This window comes from Phaseolus vulgaris, chromosome 7 (assembly GCF_000499845.2).
Source record: "Phaseolus vulgaris cultivar G19833 chromosome 7, P. vulgaris v2.0, whole genome shotgun sequence".
Lineage (NCBI taxonomy): Eukaryota > Viridiplantae > Streptophyta > Magnoliopsida > Fabales > Fabaceae > Phaseolus > Phaseolus vulgaris.
Window position 1 is genome coordinate 36,070,535 of NC_023753.2, and position 17,229 is coordinate 36,087,763.

At 32.5% G+C, this 17,229-nt stretch overlaps 2 protein-coding genes across 2 annotated transcripts; one reads left to right on the plus strand and one right to left on the minus strand.

Annotated features, from left to right (window-relative positions):
- Positions 1–1,078: 1,078 nt before the first annotated feature.
- On the plus strand, positions 1,079–9,149 carry LOC137830415 (uncharacterized). The gene is made up of 9 exons (XM_068637736.1): positions 1,079–1,274; positions 2,964–3,853; positions 5,099–5,726; positions 5,829–5,912; positions 6,410–6,604; positions 7,793–7,890; positions 8,316–8,415; positions 8,625–8,723; positions 8,802–9,149. Exons 2-9 carry the CDS (start codon positions 2,967–2,969, stop codon positions 8,862–8,864), a joined length of 2,154 nt encoding a protein of 717 aa, XP_068493837.1. The 5' UTR covers positions 1,079–1,274; positions 2,964–2,966; the 3' UTR covers positions 8,865–9,149.
- A 1,597-nt stretch (positions 9,150–10,746) lies between these two features.
- Positions 10,747–16,113, minus strand: LOC137830416 (3-ketoacyl-CoA thiolase 2, peroxisomal-like). Its single transcript, XM_068637737.1, has 14 exons — positions 15,818–16,113; positions 15,096–15,172; positions 14,866–14,950; positions 14,549–14,675; positions 14,365–14,463; positions 14,212–14,279; positions 13,980–14,087; positions 13,810–13,887; positions 13,600–13,732; positions 13,418–13,514; positions 12,606–12,729; positions 12,410–12,518; positions 11,146–11,229; positions 10,747–11,057 (listed from the first exon to the last, which is right to left on the minus strand). The coding sequence occupies exons 1-14, from the start codon at positions 15,896–15,898 to the stop codon at positions 10,951–10,953; spliced, it is 1,377 nt and encodes a 458-aa protein (XP_068493838.1). The 5' UTR covers positions 15,899–16,113; the 3' UTR covers positions 10,747–10,950.
- Positions 16,114–17,229: the final 1,116 nt, after the last annotated feature.

Genomic DNA, 17,229 nt, shown 5'->3' on the forward strand with positions numbered 1-17,229 from the left:
GATCTGGGAGTTTATTTAAGATCATATCGATTCTTTTTAAATTTAAAAATATGATAATAAAAAGAATCATTAAATAGAAATTCATTTTAAAAATAAAAAATAATTAGTCATTATATATAAAAAAATTATTAATATCAAAAATAGTTTTTATTATTAATAAATAGTTTCTAAATTAATATCTAATTAGTTACTAAGATTTTAACTATCAATTATTTAAATTTTAAAATTAGTAATTAAAATCTTAGTAGTTAATTAGATCAATTTTAAAATTATGTATTAATAATAAAAATTATTTTAGATATCAATAATTTTTCTAGTTTTAAAAATAATATATAATTCAGTTATAATAATTAATTATTTTTTGTTTTTAAAATTAATGGGTTGTTTCATGAAGACTTCTTCATCAATAAATCCATTCAGAAAGCACTGACATCTATTTAGAAAAACTTAATATTTTTATAAGTAGCAAAGCCTAATAAAATCTTTTAGCCTCAATACGTGCAACTAGAATCTTCCCATGTAGCCCGCCAAATTCTTCTTCTTGAATCTTGGATTTTCTTTCAGCAGCTTTTGGAGCACAGTTTTTGGGACACTCAGTCTTCTACAATCATAACATAAGTATACTCTCGCATCCGCGTCTGCTCCAAGTACCTTCTATTCAATATTTTTTAGGAGACCAGATAACCAAAACCTAAAGGAGCACGGAAGGAGTAAGTTAATAGGAAGACAAAATCAATTAATAATTTTTTAGGTCTCATCTCCGTAACAAAGAACAAATCATTAAGAAACATCTAATAAATAGATTTACAAATAACTTCTAAAATATATTCAAAGTGAAACTCACTTCTTTTATAAGTTAGCATTATTTTTAAGTATCACTTAATTAAAATTGCAAGAAATATAAATATTATTTATTAAAAAAACAAATATATAAAAGCCAATATTTTTTACAATATATGTGAAAGTTTTTATTTAAAATTAGATAAAGTGAAAGTATCATTTAACAATTCACTATTTTAATTTTTAGCTGTTTCAATAATTAGTTAAATTTAAAAAAATTCTCATAGAGTATAAATAATACGGAAATTCTCTCCGTTCACGTCTCCTTTCATCTGGGATTTGATTTGGGCTTTTCGACCCAGCTTCAATTAGGGTCGGTCCGGTCCGACCCGACCCGACATCTTTCCTGCACTGATAAATCCTTGTCCCTTCTCTTCTGTGTTCTTGTTCATCTTCATCTTTCAAATTTACTAAAAATACTCTCTACTAATCTGGTATTCTTTTTCACCTCTTTTTCTCTTTCATTTTTCCTTCGTTTATGCTTTTGAAATGCGCTTCAATGATTGCTCTTCGTTTCCTCAATTAGATTTTTGTTTTTATTTTTATTTTTTTGTTTTCTTATTTTTTCGTTTCCGAACTATTCGATTTTATCGTCTCTCTGATCCATTTTGTGTTGGTGATTAGGTTTTCATTCTTTTTTGTTTTTCACCGTTTCTCGAATTTTTATCTGAGGTTGATGGTGCTTGTTTATGCATTTGTTCCAGGTTTCGTTTTTAATTCTTGGCCTGATTTTGTGGATACAGTGAAGTAGCTTCGTTTTTACATTTTTTTTGTCTTGCTCCAATTTGTTTGATCTCTTACGTGATTTTTATGAAGACCATTTAGTGAAGTTAGATGATTACTTGTAATTTGTGTGATTTCATCATTTTGGGATGAATGATGAACTTGCCTTCAAAATTTCAGTTCAATTTTTTTTCTGTTTTATTTGATTGAAGCAGCAATTCTGGTTTCAGTTCAGTGTGATTGGGTTCAGTTTCTGTTACTGTCGGCACCTAATTTGTGTACGCCTCTTTCATTTCAGTTTTGATTGGGAAATTGCATAAGTTTTTTTTGTAGGTTTTGTTTCAATCTTCTGGTGCTTGTTTCTAGCATTCAAATTATCTTTTTCAAACAATTCGGTTCTACGTATCTTGTTTGTGTTTATCAGGTTTTTTAGTTAATATTTTGTACTATTTCTCGAGGTTTTTATACTACTATGCTAAAAAGCATTTGACCACCATTTAGGTTTCTATACTATATGATAAACGTCGTTGTATGTCAAGGTTTATTAAAATCTGGGTCTTTGTTATGTAATATTGTTAACAAGGGTAGAAAACATTGGAAAATTTTCTTCTTTGTTATTATGTTAATTTTTTGGATTTTTCAGTTTATTTATGTACCTTTTAGTGTTCTTGTTGTAAAGAAAACTATTCATTATCAGAAAAATATCAAACTTTTAGATTTTCAAAAAGTTTAAAATCAGGATATGTTGATGCTATACCAGAAGCTAACATTTTTTAACTTCAACTCTACGATTTTTTTTTCTTTGTTTCTTAAAAAAAAGCTTTATTCTTTCGCTGGAATGAGGTAATTTTAAATTGTGCTAAGCTTTAAATTTTTCATCTAATATTTTAGATTTGAGGTATGCATTGGGTTCTATTTGATTAACTAGTATTTTTACAAATAGTAATGAAATAATTTATTTTGGAATATTTGAAATGTGGATAAAGTACCCCTGATATGTTTTCTATGTGTGGTGCAAGCTCAAAAAAATTTCGTTGTCTGTTCTTCATGATGAAATTCATTATATTGCATTTTTTTACAGAATATTTGGTGTGCCATATATACTTGGAGCATTTTTTTATGACCAGCTTTACTACTTTTTGTTAGATGCCCAGAAGACAATTTGTGCTGACGATGTCCAATATTTTTCTATGCTTTAGTTCATATGGTTTCAGGTGTAAATTCTTGCATTCTTAAGGAAATCAATACTTTGGTGTTTGGCTTTTGTATAGTGTAAAACACATGGTCCTTTAAAGGGCTTCCTTGCATTTATGTTGAGGTTTTCGGTTCTTCTGTTTTGCTATGCTGATATCTTTTGTTTTATTCAATGTTTCACAATTGCTCTTATGATTTGAAAACAGGATATGGCAGAAGATATGAAAATTGATCAAATTGTGGAAGTTCCTGATACCCCAGATAGAATAACTGTGAGGGGTGATGATCAGAAACGTTTATGTAATCCTGAGAAGAGGGGCAGAGCTCTTAACGCTGCAGTTGAAATGAATAATAGTACCTGTACCACATCATCCCCCTCAGAGAAATCTTATCCTTCTCAAAATGCTCCCATCTTTAGGAGAGGCCAAACAAAACATTCTAATGGAGCTGAAAAGATGGAGAAAGGGAAAAATATAAGCTCCAAGGTTTCCTCTAAATCATCTCGCCGTGGTATTTCTGTTTTAGATTTGACGGAAGAGAATGGAGCAAGCCAACAACTGAAACCAGCTTTCTCACTTGGTGCATCAAGAGATCATGCAACTGAAGCCAAGAAAGCACCCAAAGCAACTATTGGGAACTCTTTGTTGCCAGCCATTTCGGATTCTTCTGTTACATCTAGAAATCCCTTCACTGGAATCTGTAAACTTCCAGGTTCTAATACATCTGTGGACCGTGGCAAGGGTATTTCTCTGTCTCGTGATTCTCAATCCCAAAATGAAAAGCAAGTGTCTTTGCCTCCATTTGTTTCCACCTCTCCACAAGGTAGAGGGCACAAGAGATTGGTGCGAAATGGGTGCATTTTACCTATCAATATTGCAACGAGGGCTAAACAATTAGCTGAACAGAGAAACCTTCAAACTGAAGATGTTCAACAGAGCCACGCTGATCATGTGCTTTCTAGCAATACAGTGTCACCAAATAGTGTTGATGACATAGTTGCTAGAGAGAGATGCAATGGTAGAGGTAAAGGAAAGGAAGTACTTATTCCTCCTCCATTCAATGGACGCAATGCTGGAACCTTTTGCACTGCTAGCAGGTAACATGACCGTGCTTCACATTGAAGTTTTTTTTTAGTTTTTTAGTTAATGACTTGAAGGTAATATCACCTTTTGCTGGCAATCTTGCGTCAAGAGTTTTACAAGATTTATCTGCATGGAATTGTTGCATTATATGAATAAACTGCTAGTAGCTTGATAATTGACTGTGTGCTGTGAAGTCTTTAACAAGTTAGTGAATCGTATAACTTAAAAATGTATTGAATCTAATTACTTAATAAGGCTATCCAAAATGCTCCACATTTTATGAAAAATTGGTTCTCTTTCTTATAATTATAGAAATAAGGAACTGATCCAATATAATCAAGAATATTTAGATTATATATGTATTATTAGGAACATTTTTATTTATTCCTGTATCATATCTTTGTTATTAGAGTATATCAAATCTCCTTTATTTATTTTATTGATTCATTTTTCTCAATATAAAAAAAAGTACATCTGCTGTCTTAGAAACATATGGTTTCAGCTCAATGTTTCTCTCTTTCTTAGAGTTTAACACTCTTGAATGGATTTGATTTTTGGGGTTACAACTGAAAATGAAATGAGATTATTTCTTCTTTCTTGGTCTAAAGGCATGCATACAGTTCATTTCTTGCAATAAAAAGTTTGGCCATAAAAAAATGCATATATTGAGTCTTGGTCGTGATAATTATTGATCTTGGACTGGATTGTTGGAACTTCATGAAGTCTTTGGCACGAGTACATTTAATTAGAACTTAGGGTGAGTGAGAAAAATAACTTTAGAAAAATCTTCCTCTTGCATTAGGGTAGTTCTGATTGTCTTAAGAATTTGGTCTTAGGGTACACCTCACAACATTAGATCTTATGGTAAGGATTATAAAAAGCCATATAGGTGCTACATTGACCATATTTCTAGTTGATGTGTTTAAACCCACCAAGAGTGGACGTCCTGAGACTTGACTCAACTTTTCTGATCAAAGTCTCCATAGATAGGCCTTATAGCTTGCAATCCTTGTTTCATAATTTTGTCAAATATTTTCCTAATCCGGGATTCATTGCAAATTCTGTTGGAGGTATGAAAACTTTCATTGTGCAATGCAACTTTTTTTTGTTAGTTGGTAAAATTCAAACAAAATATTGGCCCCTAATGTTTATAGAATCCTTTTGGAAAGTGAAAAAAGCATCATTGTCTATGTGTTTAAATTTGTTACATCTCTTGTTTCTGTTGACTAATACTGAGAAGGAATTTGATACTCCTTCAGCAGCCCTGTCATCAATCATGAAGAGGTCACTGGTACCAGTAATGATACAAGAAATTCACTTCAATACTCTGGGGGACAAGGTGGTTGGAGAACTACTCATAATGAGAGGAATGCTAATCAGCACTTGTATGATGTACATGGGCATCCTAGAAATAATGGTGTTGGAAGATGTTTTAATAGACGGAATACATACCTAGTGAATGGAAGAAACATTGGGAGTGATCAAAGCTGCACACGTGTACATGGTTCTCAATCAGATCATACAGCTCAACCAATTTCTGTGATTATTCCAGATGTGGAACAGCTGTCTGTTAACCGTCCTACTGCTGACATTCTGAGTAAAAGACAAAGAAAACGTGAATCATCTGGGGAATCATCAAGTTCATATCCGGAAGTGGTAGAGTTGTTATCAACACCAAGGAACTCAGCAAGCTCATCCCGGAGCCGTGTCTTGGATCCTGAAGTGGTTGAGTTGATGTCCACACCAAGGTACAAATCATCTGAAGATTTAGATGATAATGACAATAATAGCTTGGAAGCTCGGGCCAGACAAGTGGAAGCAGATGAGATATTGGCACGAGAACTCCAAGAACAATTGTATCATGATGATTCTATTGAAGACAGAGGGGTTGGTTTCTTTTTTCTTCTTTTTTTCTTGCTTTTTATGAGATGTAGTTTAAGCATATATTTCTGTTTTTACACAGCTTCATCACATTTTGATTTGTTGCAGATTGATGAACATTTAGCGTGGGAGTTGCAGCATGCAGAGGATAGTCTGCCTACATCCATTGATAGCCACAGCAGAAATCATCCTGTAACTAAGCCTCTTCTCTGTCTCTCTTAAATGAATATGTTAAAGAAAACTCCTTTCTCTGTAAATAAAGTTTCTTGTATGTTTCACTTACTACTATGTTGTTAAGATGCTTCCTTTTGTGCAGCGATGCTATAATGTGTCCTGTATATACTCATTTAACCCTTTCAAAATATTTAAAAGACTTAGATGATCTATGGATGGTGTTGTGTTAAAGGTGGAAATGTCTGGAAGGAACTTGAAAGCTACATATGACATAACCGTTATCTTTGTTATTTGGCATGACTGTACAGTTCTCTAGAATTTATCTGTGATGAGCGTAGTTCAATATTATTCTGTGTCCATGTGAGTAGGATGCTAGAAAAATATTATTAGAACTTGTACGCTCAAGTAAGAGGATATTTTGTTACCTAGCCAGTTTTGTGTTAGTTGAAAAGTTGGGCTATTTAGAGATATATTAATTGATAGCAGGATTTGACAAAACCTACTTTATTATACAGGTACGTTTTCCTAGGGCAAACAGACAGCCTCGTATATTGCCTAATCAGAGTTCTTCCAGAAGGAGACCTGAGCCTCTAGCTTTCTCTAATAGAATGGCACGGTTGAGGAGTCGCGCCACAAGTAGGACTCGGGCATCTAACATATCATCTAGAGGAAGAAGCCCCCAGTTTCCTCTGGATATGGACTTGGACATGGTATCCTCATACATTGTCCCTCTGATATTTTCTTGTTTCTTTACGTATTTTTATTCTCTTTGCATGCCTTGGTGACTTTCTAATGTAATTTTTGGCAATGTCATGTTTTGGTAGCATGCAGTCCTTTTTTGTTATTATTTCATTATCTTAATAAAAAAAATTCTAGAGTATTTTGTTCTAGACTTGTTTAAAGTCATTTTTTTCTATTCCCCTCAGTTCCTTTGATACTCTATTAAACTGGTTTTGTAAAGGGAGTTTCCACAGTACATATGCGGGGGGACTAGGGTGCCTTGTATTTTTAATTATTTTTCCCCAGATTTTGTTTTATTTTTTATTTTAGAAAACCAAACAAAGTATGTATTTACTTTTTGCATTCATATGCTACAGATTGAACTAGGTCTATCCTAGCCCAACTTGACTTAGGGCCTATCTGGTCCAAACTTGTCTCAACCTTGCATGAGCTACACTCAACCAGACCTGGTTTTACCTTATCCGGGTTTGACCCAACCTAACCTTTCATAACATGAGACTTCTTCCACCTCTAGAAAGGGGTAACAAATCTGATAATATTCTCTGGAAATTCTTGGCATTCTGTATGTTTTCCACCATGTCTATTCTGTTACGCCATTCGATGACATCCAAAGTGGCTGCGATGGGCAGCACTGGAAAACCTGCATTATCACTGATATGTTGTGCTGGCTAGCTAAACTCCACCGCCAATTTCTGACGTGACGTTGCCATACATAGTTGATTTTGCTAACCCTTCTCTAGGTTTGGAATTATGTACAAGGAAAAACTATTTGACAATAAGGTGAGGGGATATTTTGATCAGAATAGAACTTGAGACAAAAGTAAAATCTTAAAAGCAAGTACAAAAGTGTGTATTCTGCCTTGATGTTTTAGCACATTGATATTTGACTTTGGCTTGTGTTCTCATTTTTTTGGTACATGTATCTCTTCATGTTTTTTCTCCATGATTTCTAGCTTCCTCACCAAATTTTTATATAGTAAGAAGTTGTACTTTTGCTTAATCTCAACATCAAAGTGATTCTATTGGAATACAAGCATACACTGCTTCTTGTGTGTCTGGAATTTATTATTGTTGAATTTGTAGAGTTTGGATTGAGATTATGTGGCATAGCATATGTATAATTTTAATTTTCCTTGGCATCCATCTCTCCTGTACAGAGACTTGATATATTAGAAGCTTTGGAGAATTCAATGGGGGATTTCAGTGATATGGGAGTGGTTGATGGCATCTTTAATGCGGGACGTGATTTCAACGCGTAAGTTTGTATTGAATAATTTACAATTTGCGCACATAAGTTATACTTCATTCTTGTGTAGAAGAATGATGCAAAAGAGGTTCTTCTCATTTCCTCATTTGTTTTAATCTCTAAACCAAAGCTTCTTAATTTTTCGTTCTTAAAATTGAAGTAGTAACACAACTTAGAAAGTGTAAGGGAGAGAACTGGATAAGACAAAAATACCTATGAAGGGAGGCAGCAGACAAGTTCTTCATTCTGTATATTATGCAGTACTACAAGTCATTAAAACGCAAGTGTTTTTGTCGTGCAAGGGCCCCATAATGTACTCAGTTTTTCATATCTGATTCTTTGAATGAAGTTCTTGGATATGGTGATTTCACAATTGTTTACAGAAAGTTTTATTTCTTTTATGTCATGAATTTATGGTCCATGTTTTCTTGCAGAAGTGACTATGAAATGTTATTGGCCCTTGATGAGAGAAATCACCAACATACTGGTGCATCTACTAATATGATCAATAGCCTTCCGCAGTTAACAATCCAGGTTATTTATTATTGTCTAGTGAAATTATTTATCCACTTTTGGAATGAACCCTTAACTCTGTCTCCTTTTTTCTCCAACCCTTCATGATTTCGTGGTCCAATTTCACTTCTGGGGCAGAGAACCTGGTGAGACAGCAGAAAATAGGGGTTGGGGGAAAATGGAATTGATTTTCGATTCAATGCTGATATGTTTCCTGTTCATTGTCACAGAATGACAACATGACAGAGCCATGTGCTATATGTCTTGAGACCCCAGCCAGGGGAGAAACTATTCGCCACCTTCCCTGTTTGCACAAATTTCACAAAGATGTCAGACCATTAAACCTATTTGTTTGTTTCTATGTAGAAACTGTAAAATGCTAACTTGCTTTAATCTATTTTTTGCAGTGTATCGATCCTTGGCTCCAGAGGAAAACAACATGCCCCGTGTGCAAGTCATCAATCACCTAATTCATTTTAGGACTTCAGTGGTTAATTTATCTTTTGATGATTTAGATATTCATCAATTAGCCACCTCATTTTTTCTCTCAAGGAAAAAAGTAAAACCTGATATGTAATAGATATGCCATTTCACAGTGCGCTTGTTTTATCTTTTCATACAGTAGATATTCAAAAGTGAATAGAGGCACAGAAAGATCTGCAAGTCGTAACGGTGCTGATATACTGTTACTGTCTTCTGAATTGTGGTTAGAGTTCTGGGGCAAAATGAATGCATATTGAGAAATCGGTTCTGAATCATGTTGTAATTTAACTTCTACTGCTGGTGGTAAATAGTGCAGAGTTGCACCAGCCCAATTTTCACAATTTTTTGTTTCTTGCTCGATACAATACCCATCAAAATAAAGATGAGAATCATGGTAGCTTTATTTCTAACTTTGAGGGTAAAAGAGAACGAGGCTTCAAGGTCCACAAAATGACAACAAACCTTAGATATAATAATAAATTATTTAAGGTTGTTTTGTTTGTGACCTTTTTAGCAGTTTTGTTTAATTTCTTTATTTAACTCATAAATGTCTTTTACACATTTGTTCCTAAGGTGGCTTTCTCTATCAAACCATCGTGCAAGGATAATTATTTCAAAGAAAAAGAATAAAGCAATAACAAATTTCTTATAGTCCCTCCATCACAATACTCCATCCTAGCCTTGATCGAAAAACAAATCAATTTTTTATTTTGTACCCATTTTTAACCATAAAAATATCACATTATTTTAATTTTGCCGTGTTTTTAAAAATTTAAAAATATATTTTTATTAAAGTAAATTAAATTAACGTTTTCTGATATTTTATTATTATTATAGTTTTTTTCAAATGTGTAATGTTTTTAAAATTTACGAAAACGTATATTTTGTTGTAAAGCATATAGTTTGTTATTTCAAGGATACCATGAATATGAACTGGTTTTATTCAAACGTTTCAAAATCAATTCTGATAGATTTTATTAATACAAATTATTTGTCATATCATCATAATGTTTTATTATAAATATGATATTTATTTACATGTGATATATTGTTATTTTATGGTTATTTATAAAACAAATCATCACAATAACATCGTCAATTTAAAAAAAAAAAATTATCATTGCATAAGACAAGTAGTGAATGTCTTCTATAACTTATGATTTATCCTTAGATAAAATTACATCAACGATAACATGTGAACATAATATATATTATATGCATTGCTCAATTGAAAGAATGATACATTCAAAAGGTTACAATAAAGCACATTCTTCTACATATTTTTTTATTTATGGTCTTCAAAGAATAATAATATTGACATGTTTTTTTATTATTTTCTTTATTATTATCATATTAATTTTATTTATGATAATAATAATGCGTTGGCCACATTAATCATTTCCAGCTTACATATGCTCTCAAATAAATTTCATGAACATTGTGATCACATTCTTCATAGATCACATTTCAGAACAAACTTATCAACTCTTCTACAGGTTAAAAAATCGGCTTAGACAAATTAAAATAAAAATCTAGAAATATTATACCGAAGCTTCTAAAAATTAATTTATCATATAATAATTTAATTTATAGAAAAAATAATCTCAATTTTTCTTTCTATTTTTCTGTCCTAGAAATCGTGATAGATTGTTGATCTGTTATGCAAGTTCATGTACCATCTAGGGTTTGAATCCCTATCTTTCCATTGATAATTTGCTGTTTTTTTTAACTTGGTTTTAAATTTACCAGTTAAATATATTAGAATAGATAAAAAAAAACCTTAAAATATTTGCAGCAAAAACACAGAATCCATTTGTTTCTTATTGTTCATCCTAATTAGGGTGGATAAAGAGTAGAGAGAAGAGAGAGTAAAAGATGTAATAACTTATGTGATTAGGAGGTTTAAGAGACAAAAGAAGTGTTTATAATTAAACAAAACATATGCAAAATAATGCTAGTCTTATGAATAGAAAGTTTTGAAATCTTGAACAGTGATTGACATTTTCACTGTCATGGGACAAAGCCTTAATGTGATTTTTGTTTGATTACCAACCAAGTATGAGGAAACTATTTCTAGCGAGCATCCTTGGATAAAAGAAGGTCATCCACTTTCCGGGCATTGCATAGCTCATCAGCACAATCACCACTCTCAAAAACAGCAGCTGCCCCCATTCCAGTACCTGCTCACAACAGAAAAGGCATCATCTTTTGCAGGATGTTTATGTGAGAAGGTAAGCACGTAAACATGCAGTGAGAAAGTGATTGTACCTATGCACATAGATATAACTCCAAAACGACAGTCCCTGCCACGTTTCCTCATTTCATGCAACAGTGTAGCAACACATCGAGCACCTACAAAAAATTTGAAAACCATTATTGAAATTCATAAAGAATACCATGCATTATTGGTATTTAGCAAGTGCACATGACAATAGTCGTGTTCCAGGTTGAATATAAGAGAGGGATGTTGTAGGTGACACCAGTTGTCTTGAAATCAAATGGATCAAGTCACAATCGAATCGTGAATTGTAATACTTAAACTGCTATGCTCTTAGATAAAAGTTTTGCCTTAATTATAAGCTACAATTTTAGTCTAGTGGTAAGCTCTCAATCCAACAAAGGATTGGAGAATGGTATATAGATACTCTAAAATGTTTGCCTGTAGTCATACACAGTATTGGATACCAGATTTTCTTATGAACCTAGATCATATCCAATACTCACTTGTAGGGTTGGTAATTTTTATGATTTAGTTACTTTATTATTATGCTTTTATATTTCTATAGTATACCCTCTAGCAGTATCAGTAACCTAATTTTGGAGTTAGATTATAATGCTTTTTTATCTGGTTTCTGTCAACTCCACTGATAAGCTCATTATTTTGAAGGTATATGTGGGACTCCAGTGCATAAACCAATGCTAGTAAATCAGAAATTGAACCAGTGAAGGAACTAACTGAAATAACAGCCTAATCATGGTTAAAATATGGTCGAACCAAAGTGTTATTATGTTTTGTATAATAGATTAAAGTTTCAAAGCATGTTAAATCAGTTATTTATTTTTTAACATAAAAGAAAAATTGTATATAACTAAATATCATATACTATGAGCAAAATAATCAACAGGCTAACTTGTTTCAGTAGTACATCTATCACTTTACATCCAAGGGTTCCAGTCTTCTTGAGTCCTTAATTTCCCATTTTTGTGTCAAAAATTAAAGTCCTAATCTAGTCTGATTGTACAGGTCAACCTTCAAGGCTGTCTTGTAATGGAGGGCTAATCCCTCTGATACCAAGTTGAGATAAATAAAAGAGACTATATTTTGTAGAGCTTATCACTCCTCTCATATGTTCTCATATTTATATTGGTAGAATTATGATATGATACAATTAGAGGGAAGAGCAAAGATCAAAACTAGAGTCCAAGGTACTGCTCATAGGCACAGCATATAGTAGTCTTCAATACAATTACTTCCTACCTTTATTTAATACCTATTCTAAGGAAATGTAAGATAAAAAGTTGTGATATACACCTGTTGCACCTAGAGGATGCCCAATTGCCATTGCACCTCCATTAACATTGATCTTTTCTGGATCAAGCCCTAGCTTGTTTCGGCAATACAAGAACTGGGAAGCAAATGCCTTAACACAAGCAATGTATTGAAGTGAGTAAATGTAAATTCAGACAGAGAAAACGGAAAATGTAACACAAACACATTGGTAAGGTACCTCATTTATTTCAAAAAGATCAATATCATCCAGCTCTAGACCTGCAGCCTTAACAGCAACAGGAATTGCAGCAGCAGGGCCCACACCCATGATGGCAGGATCAACACCAACTGCTGTGAAAGTCCTAGATGACAGCCAATAAATAATGTTCACATTTTTATCTTATCAATTATTCAATTTCACATTTTAACTACATAGATAATATAATTTGTGATTTTAGAATGGAAAAATTCATTACAACAAAGATAATTATATAAATATGAAGTTCCAATTTCTGAAGGAAATGCTTGACAAGTTTGTTCAATAAATTGTTATCTTCCAAGATAATATTGTATGCGGAAACAAAGGGACCGAATCTTGTATTTAGGGATTATAGCAAATACAAGAAACTGGACAAAACAAGAATTTGTCAGTACTTTTTTTTTAATATATTTTTGAGTTCTGTAAATTATGTTTTTGATGAATAGAGCACTCGATGGCAAAAACGTGTGCCAAAAGTTGCTGGTATAGTTGCCAAGAAAATTGGTACTAACCTAGTAGGACTTGATAGTAAAATATACACCTAGCATAAGAAGGAACTAGATGTATCATTTCAGAAACCAGATGAAGTATAAATATGTGTTGTTTGGCCAAAACAGAGGAAAGTACATCATTCTGCAGCTTAGCATTCATTCATTCATCTATTCCAAAATATATTTTTTCTAAATTTTGTTAAACTTAATTCAAACTTAGTCTAGAACGTTCGGCATGTCAATATGCAATGAATATATAAATATTTCCAGAGACTAAAGTTTATGTCACAGACTATGTACCTGAATACACCAAGAATGGGTAGCCCCTTTTGCTGTGCAACACTTCTTTTCATAAGCAGAACAGCTGCAGCACCATCACTCACCTGGCTAGAATTACCTAAAGCACAGGCATCACATGATTAAATTTAGAACACCAATTAGAAGGGATTTGGGAAACGAACCAGGATTTTATGATCTTATACCAGCAGTAGTAGTTCCATCTTTCTTGAAGACAGGTTTGAGCCTCTCTAGATCAGAAAACTTTGCTCCATATCGAATTCCATCATCAACAGAAATGGTGACAGATTTCTCCTCACCAGATTTTGGGTCCACAATCTGATAGAAAAGAAGAGGTTTGTTTCAGCACCCAATATCCCAAAGAAAGATTCAATATACCCTGTAATGGCAAATACCTTGGTGGAGACTGGGATAATTTCGTCTTTAAATCTACCAGAAGCAGTAGCTGCAGCAGCTCGTCTATGAGACTCAACCTAACAACATAATTGTTAAGAAGCTTCAGTTCAAAGTCATTAAATTATAAAATAGAACGAAATCTTGAATTAAAACATATATCCAAACTTACTGCAGCCAGATCTTGTTCCTTCCTTGAAACACCAAAGCGATGTGCAACATTTTCAGAGGTAATACCCATTGGAAGAAGGCAGTTTTGTGCTTGTTCAAACATTTTTACCTGTCACAACGCCGAAGAAAATATCATAACTTTGTAGCCATTCTAGAGGTTTTATTTCCTAAAACCAAAATTAAGATTGTATAATAAAGCTGGAGATGGAGTGATGAAAAGAGGGAAAAAATACTTTAGGATTAACTGATCCTTCCCATGCCATTGGATTCGCTGTCATAGATTCCAAACCAGCACCAATACCTAAACAAAATAATTAAAGGTAACATTAGACAGTAAAAATCATGGCAATCACAAGAAGAACAAAGCAAATTGGTGCTTCCTTTACCAATGTCATAGAATCCGGCCCTTATAGCAGCAGCTACATCAGCCACAGCCTGGAGCCCAGATGAGCATTGCCTATTAACAGTTCTTATAGGTACAGTTTCTGGACGAAAATAAAATTACATGTATTATCAATAACAAATCAGAGTCACATATCAGGTTTACAAGCACAGAATATCTACACATACCAGGAAAACCAGCATAAAATGCAGACATACGGCATTCACTGGCTCTTTGAGATCCAGGAGCCAATACAGTGCCCACAATAATATCCCCAACTTCACTTGGGTTGACATTGGTTCTCTCAATTACAGCCTACGATGAAAACCCGTGTTCATGTAGAGTTATAGAATAGAACATTAACATTTAATAGAGTAAACTATGAACTACAGTACAAAGTACCTTTGCATAAATCACCACAGCTTAAGAAATGCAGTTATTTGTTAGAACTCATTTAAAATTGAAAATGCACAAAAACTAAAAATCAAAAGCAAAGAACTGAAACCTTTAAAACAGGAGCCAGTAGATCATCAGCATGAGTGTCTTTGAAACCTCCACGCTTAGATTTGCAAAGAGCAGTCCGATAAGCACTACAAAATTGTAAATACATTATTTTGGGTAAAAATTAAAGATCCCACAAACACAAATCCGCATAATTCACAGCTGTAGACTGTTATTAAATAAATAAAGCCTGTTTAACATTAGATATTTCAATTGAGTAAGATCAGAACTTACGCCACGATTACAACATCGTCCCCAAATGTAGATGTTCTATGATAAGCAGCACTGTCCCCCGCCGCACATGCTGAAGCCTAGTGAATTTATACAATTAATCCAAAGTAACATAGAATTCTGAGCAAACAATTAATCAAGAAAATAAATTCCAATTTAAATGTCAAAAGGGTACTTCTCTCATACGCCAAACAAGTGAAACAACCCATTGAACAAATATAAGGACGTTCTGTTACATGAACACGTCCATATACATATTGTTTTACTATAAATAACAAAATCCCAACAATCAATCAAGGAAGCTATATGTAGCAAAAGAATCATGTTTTTTTCCTTCTTCCAAAATCCCCACTCGAACTCTAGCAGCCTATAAAATCACAAAATACATTTAAGAAAAGAAATCTATAAAATTCTGATGTAATAATCAATCAAGAGAATAAATTTTCATAAACACGTACAAGATCAAAAATTTCTATAAAATTCAGAGCTAACAATCAAAGTAGAGAACAATTTGTCATAGAAATAACAAAAGGGTAATCAACACACATGCCAAACAACCTATGAAATGAATATGCAAATATTTTGAGCTAACAACCAATCAAGGGAGCTGATTATGGCAGAGTTAGCAAAAGGGTAGTTTTCCCAAAAGCCAAAAAAGCGTGAATAGATTAAACGAAAAGGGTAACGATGAAAACCATGTTAGTGATCAGAAAAGTGAAACTAACAGAGAGAGAGGATGAATGGTTGGAAGATGAAGGGTTGAGATGATGAAGCAAAATCTTCTGTCTGTTGATCGCTTTCTCCATCTTGTGTTTGGTGATTTCGAAATTGAAGAAAATTGGCAGAGAAAGGAAGATTGGTGAGATGCAGAAAACAGATTTGATTTGATCACTTCACACTTTCCATTTATTTATCCAGTTTTTGACAGCAACACAAAAAGACATAATTATTTTATCATATTATCATAAATTTATTAATATTAATAATAGATCAAATATCTTCTCACAGTTTCTTGTTATATGTTAAAATTTATTATACAAAATTTTGAGTTGGTTTTAAACTAATTTTTAGTGTATTTTTTGTCATATTATTTTTTTTCTGTGATTTTATTTTTTTTATTTTATAAAAAGTTTTCATGTTATATATCACTATGTTACTCGACATCTCACCTAGACTGAAACCTCAACTGACAACAATCATTTATCATCACATAAAAAAAAATATTATTAAAAGAAAGAAAATACAAAAATATGGGGATTATACCAAAACTCATATGTTAACAAAAACAATACGTAGTTAGACTATACATATTAATAAAGAATTCTAAGAACATACTAGATGGAAGTCTATTATACCAATGAAAAGATTCTCTATGAATAAATCCTAAATTAGCCAACTTGTCAGCACACGCATTCCCTTCACGAAAAAATATGAGTAATCCTAAACCTGATTTTTACACCGTAATTAAGACAAATATTCCATCAATTACGAAGCATCCAAGGAACATTTGTTCTAGCAGTAAACGCAGCATAAACTAAAGCCGAGTTACATTCCAGCTAGACACTGGTAAAACCCAACTTTTGACCTTCCTCCAAAGCATATATAACTTCATAAAATTTAAAAGATTTAGAAAATTCATAATTTTGATTGCATATTCAATTTTGTAAAGTTTTTTTATTTCATTACTTTTTTTTGTCATATTTTAAAATGAAAGTGGTATGTCAATGTTTATTAAAAAAAATTAAACATACGTTAAATTCAATATTTCAAAAAATACAATAATTTACTAATAAAATCCAAGACTAAAATCATTAAAAATATAGAAGAATTAAGGAAAACCTAATTTGTAATTTAACCACTATATTATTGTTAACAAAATTTCACACATTTCACTTCTTATTTAATAAGTTAGTATGATGATTTTATAATAGAAATGTTTGAAAAGCTCATAAAAAATATGTTAAGAGGAATATTTATCTCATTAAAAACAATTTTGCTTGAATAATTTAAAAAATTTATTTTAGTTTTTAAAATAGAAAAAACAATAAAATAACCTAATCTTGTTCGAAAATGGACAAACACGATAATTCTTTAAAAAATGGGTGTTTTTTTTAGTCGCGGCTTCCAGCGCGTGCTT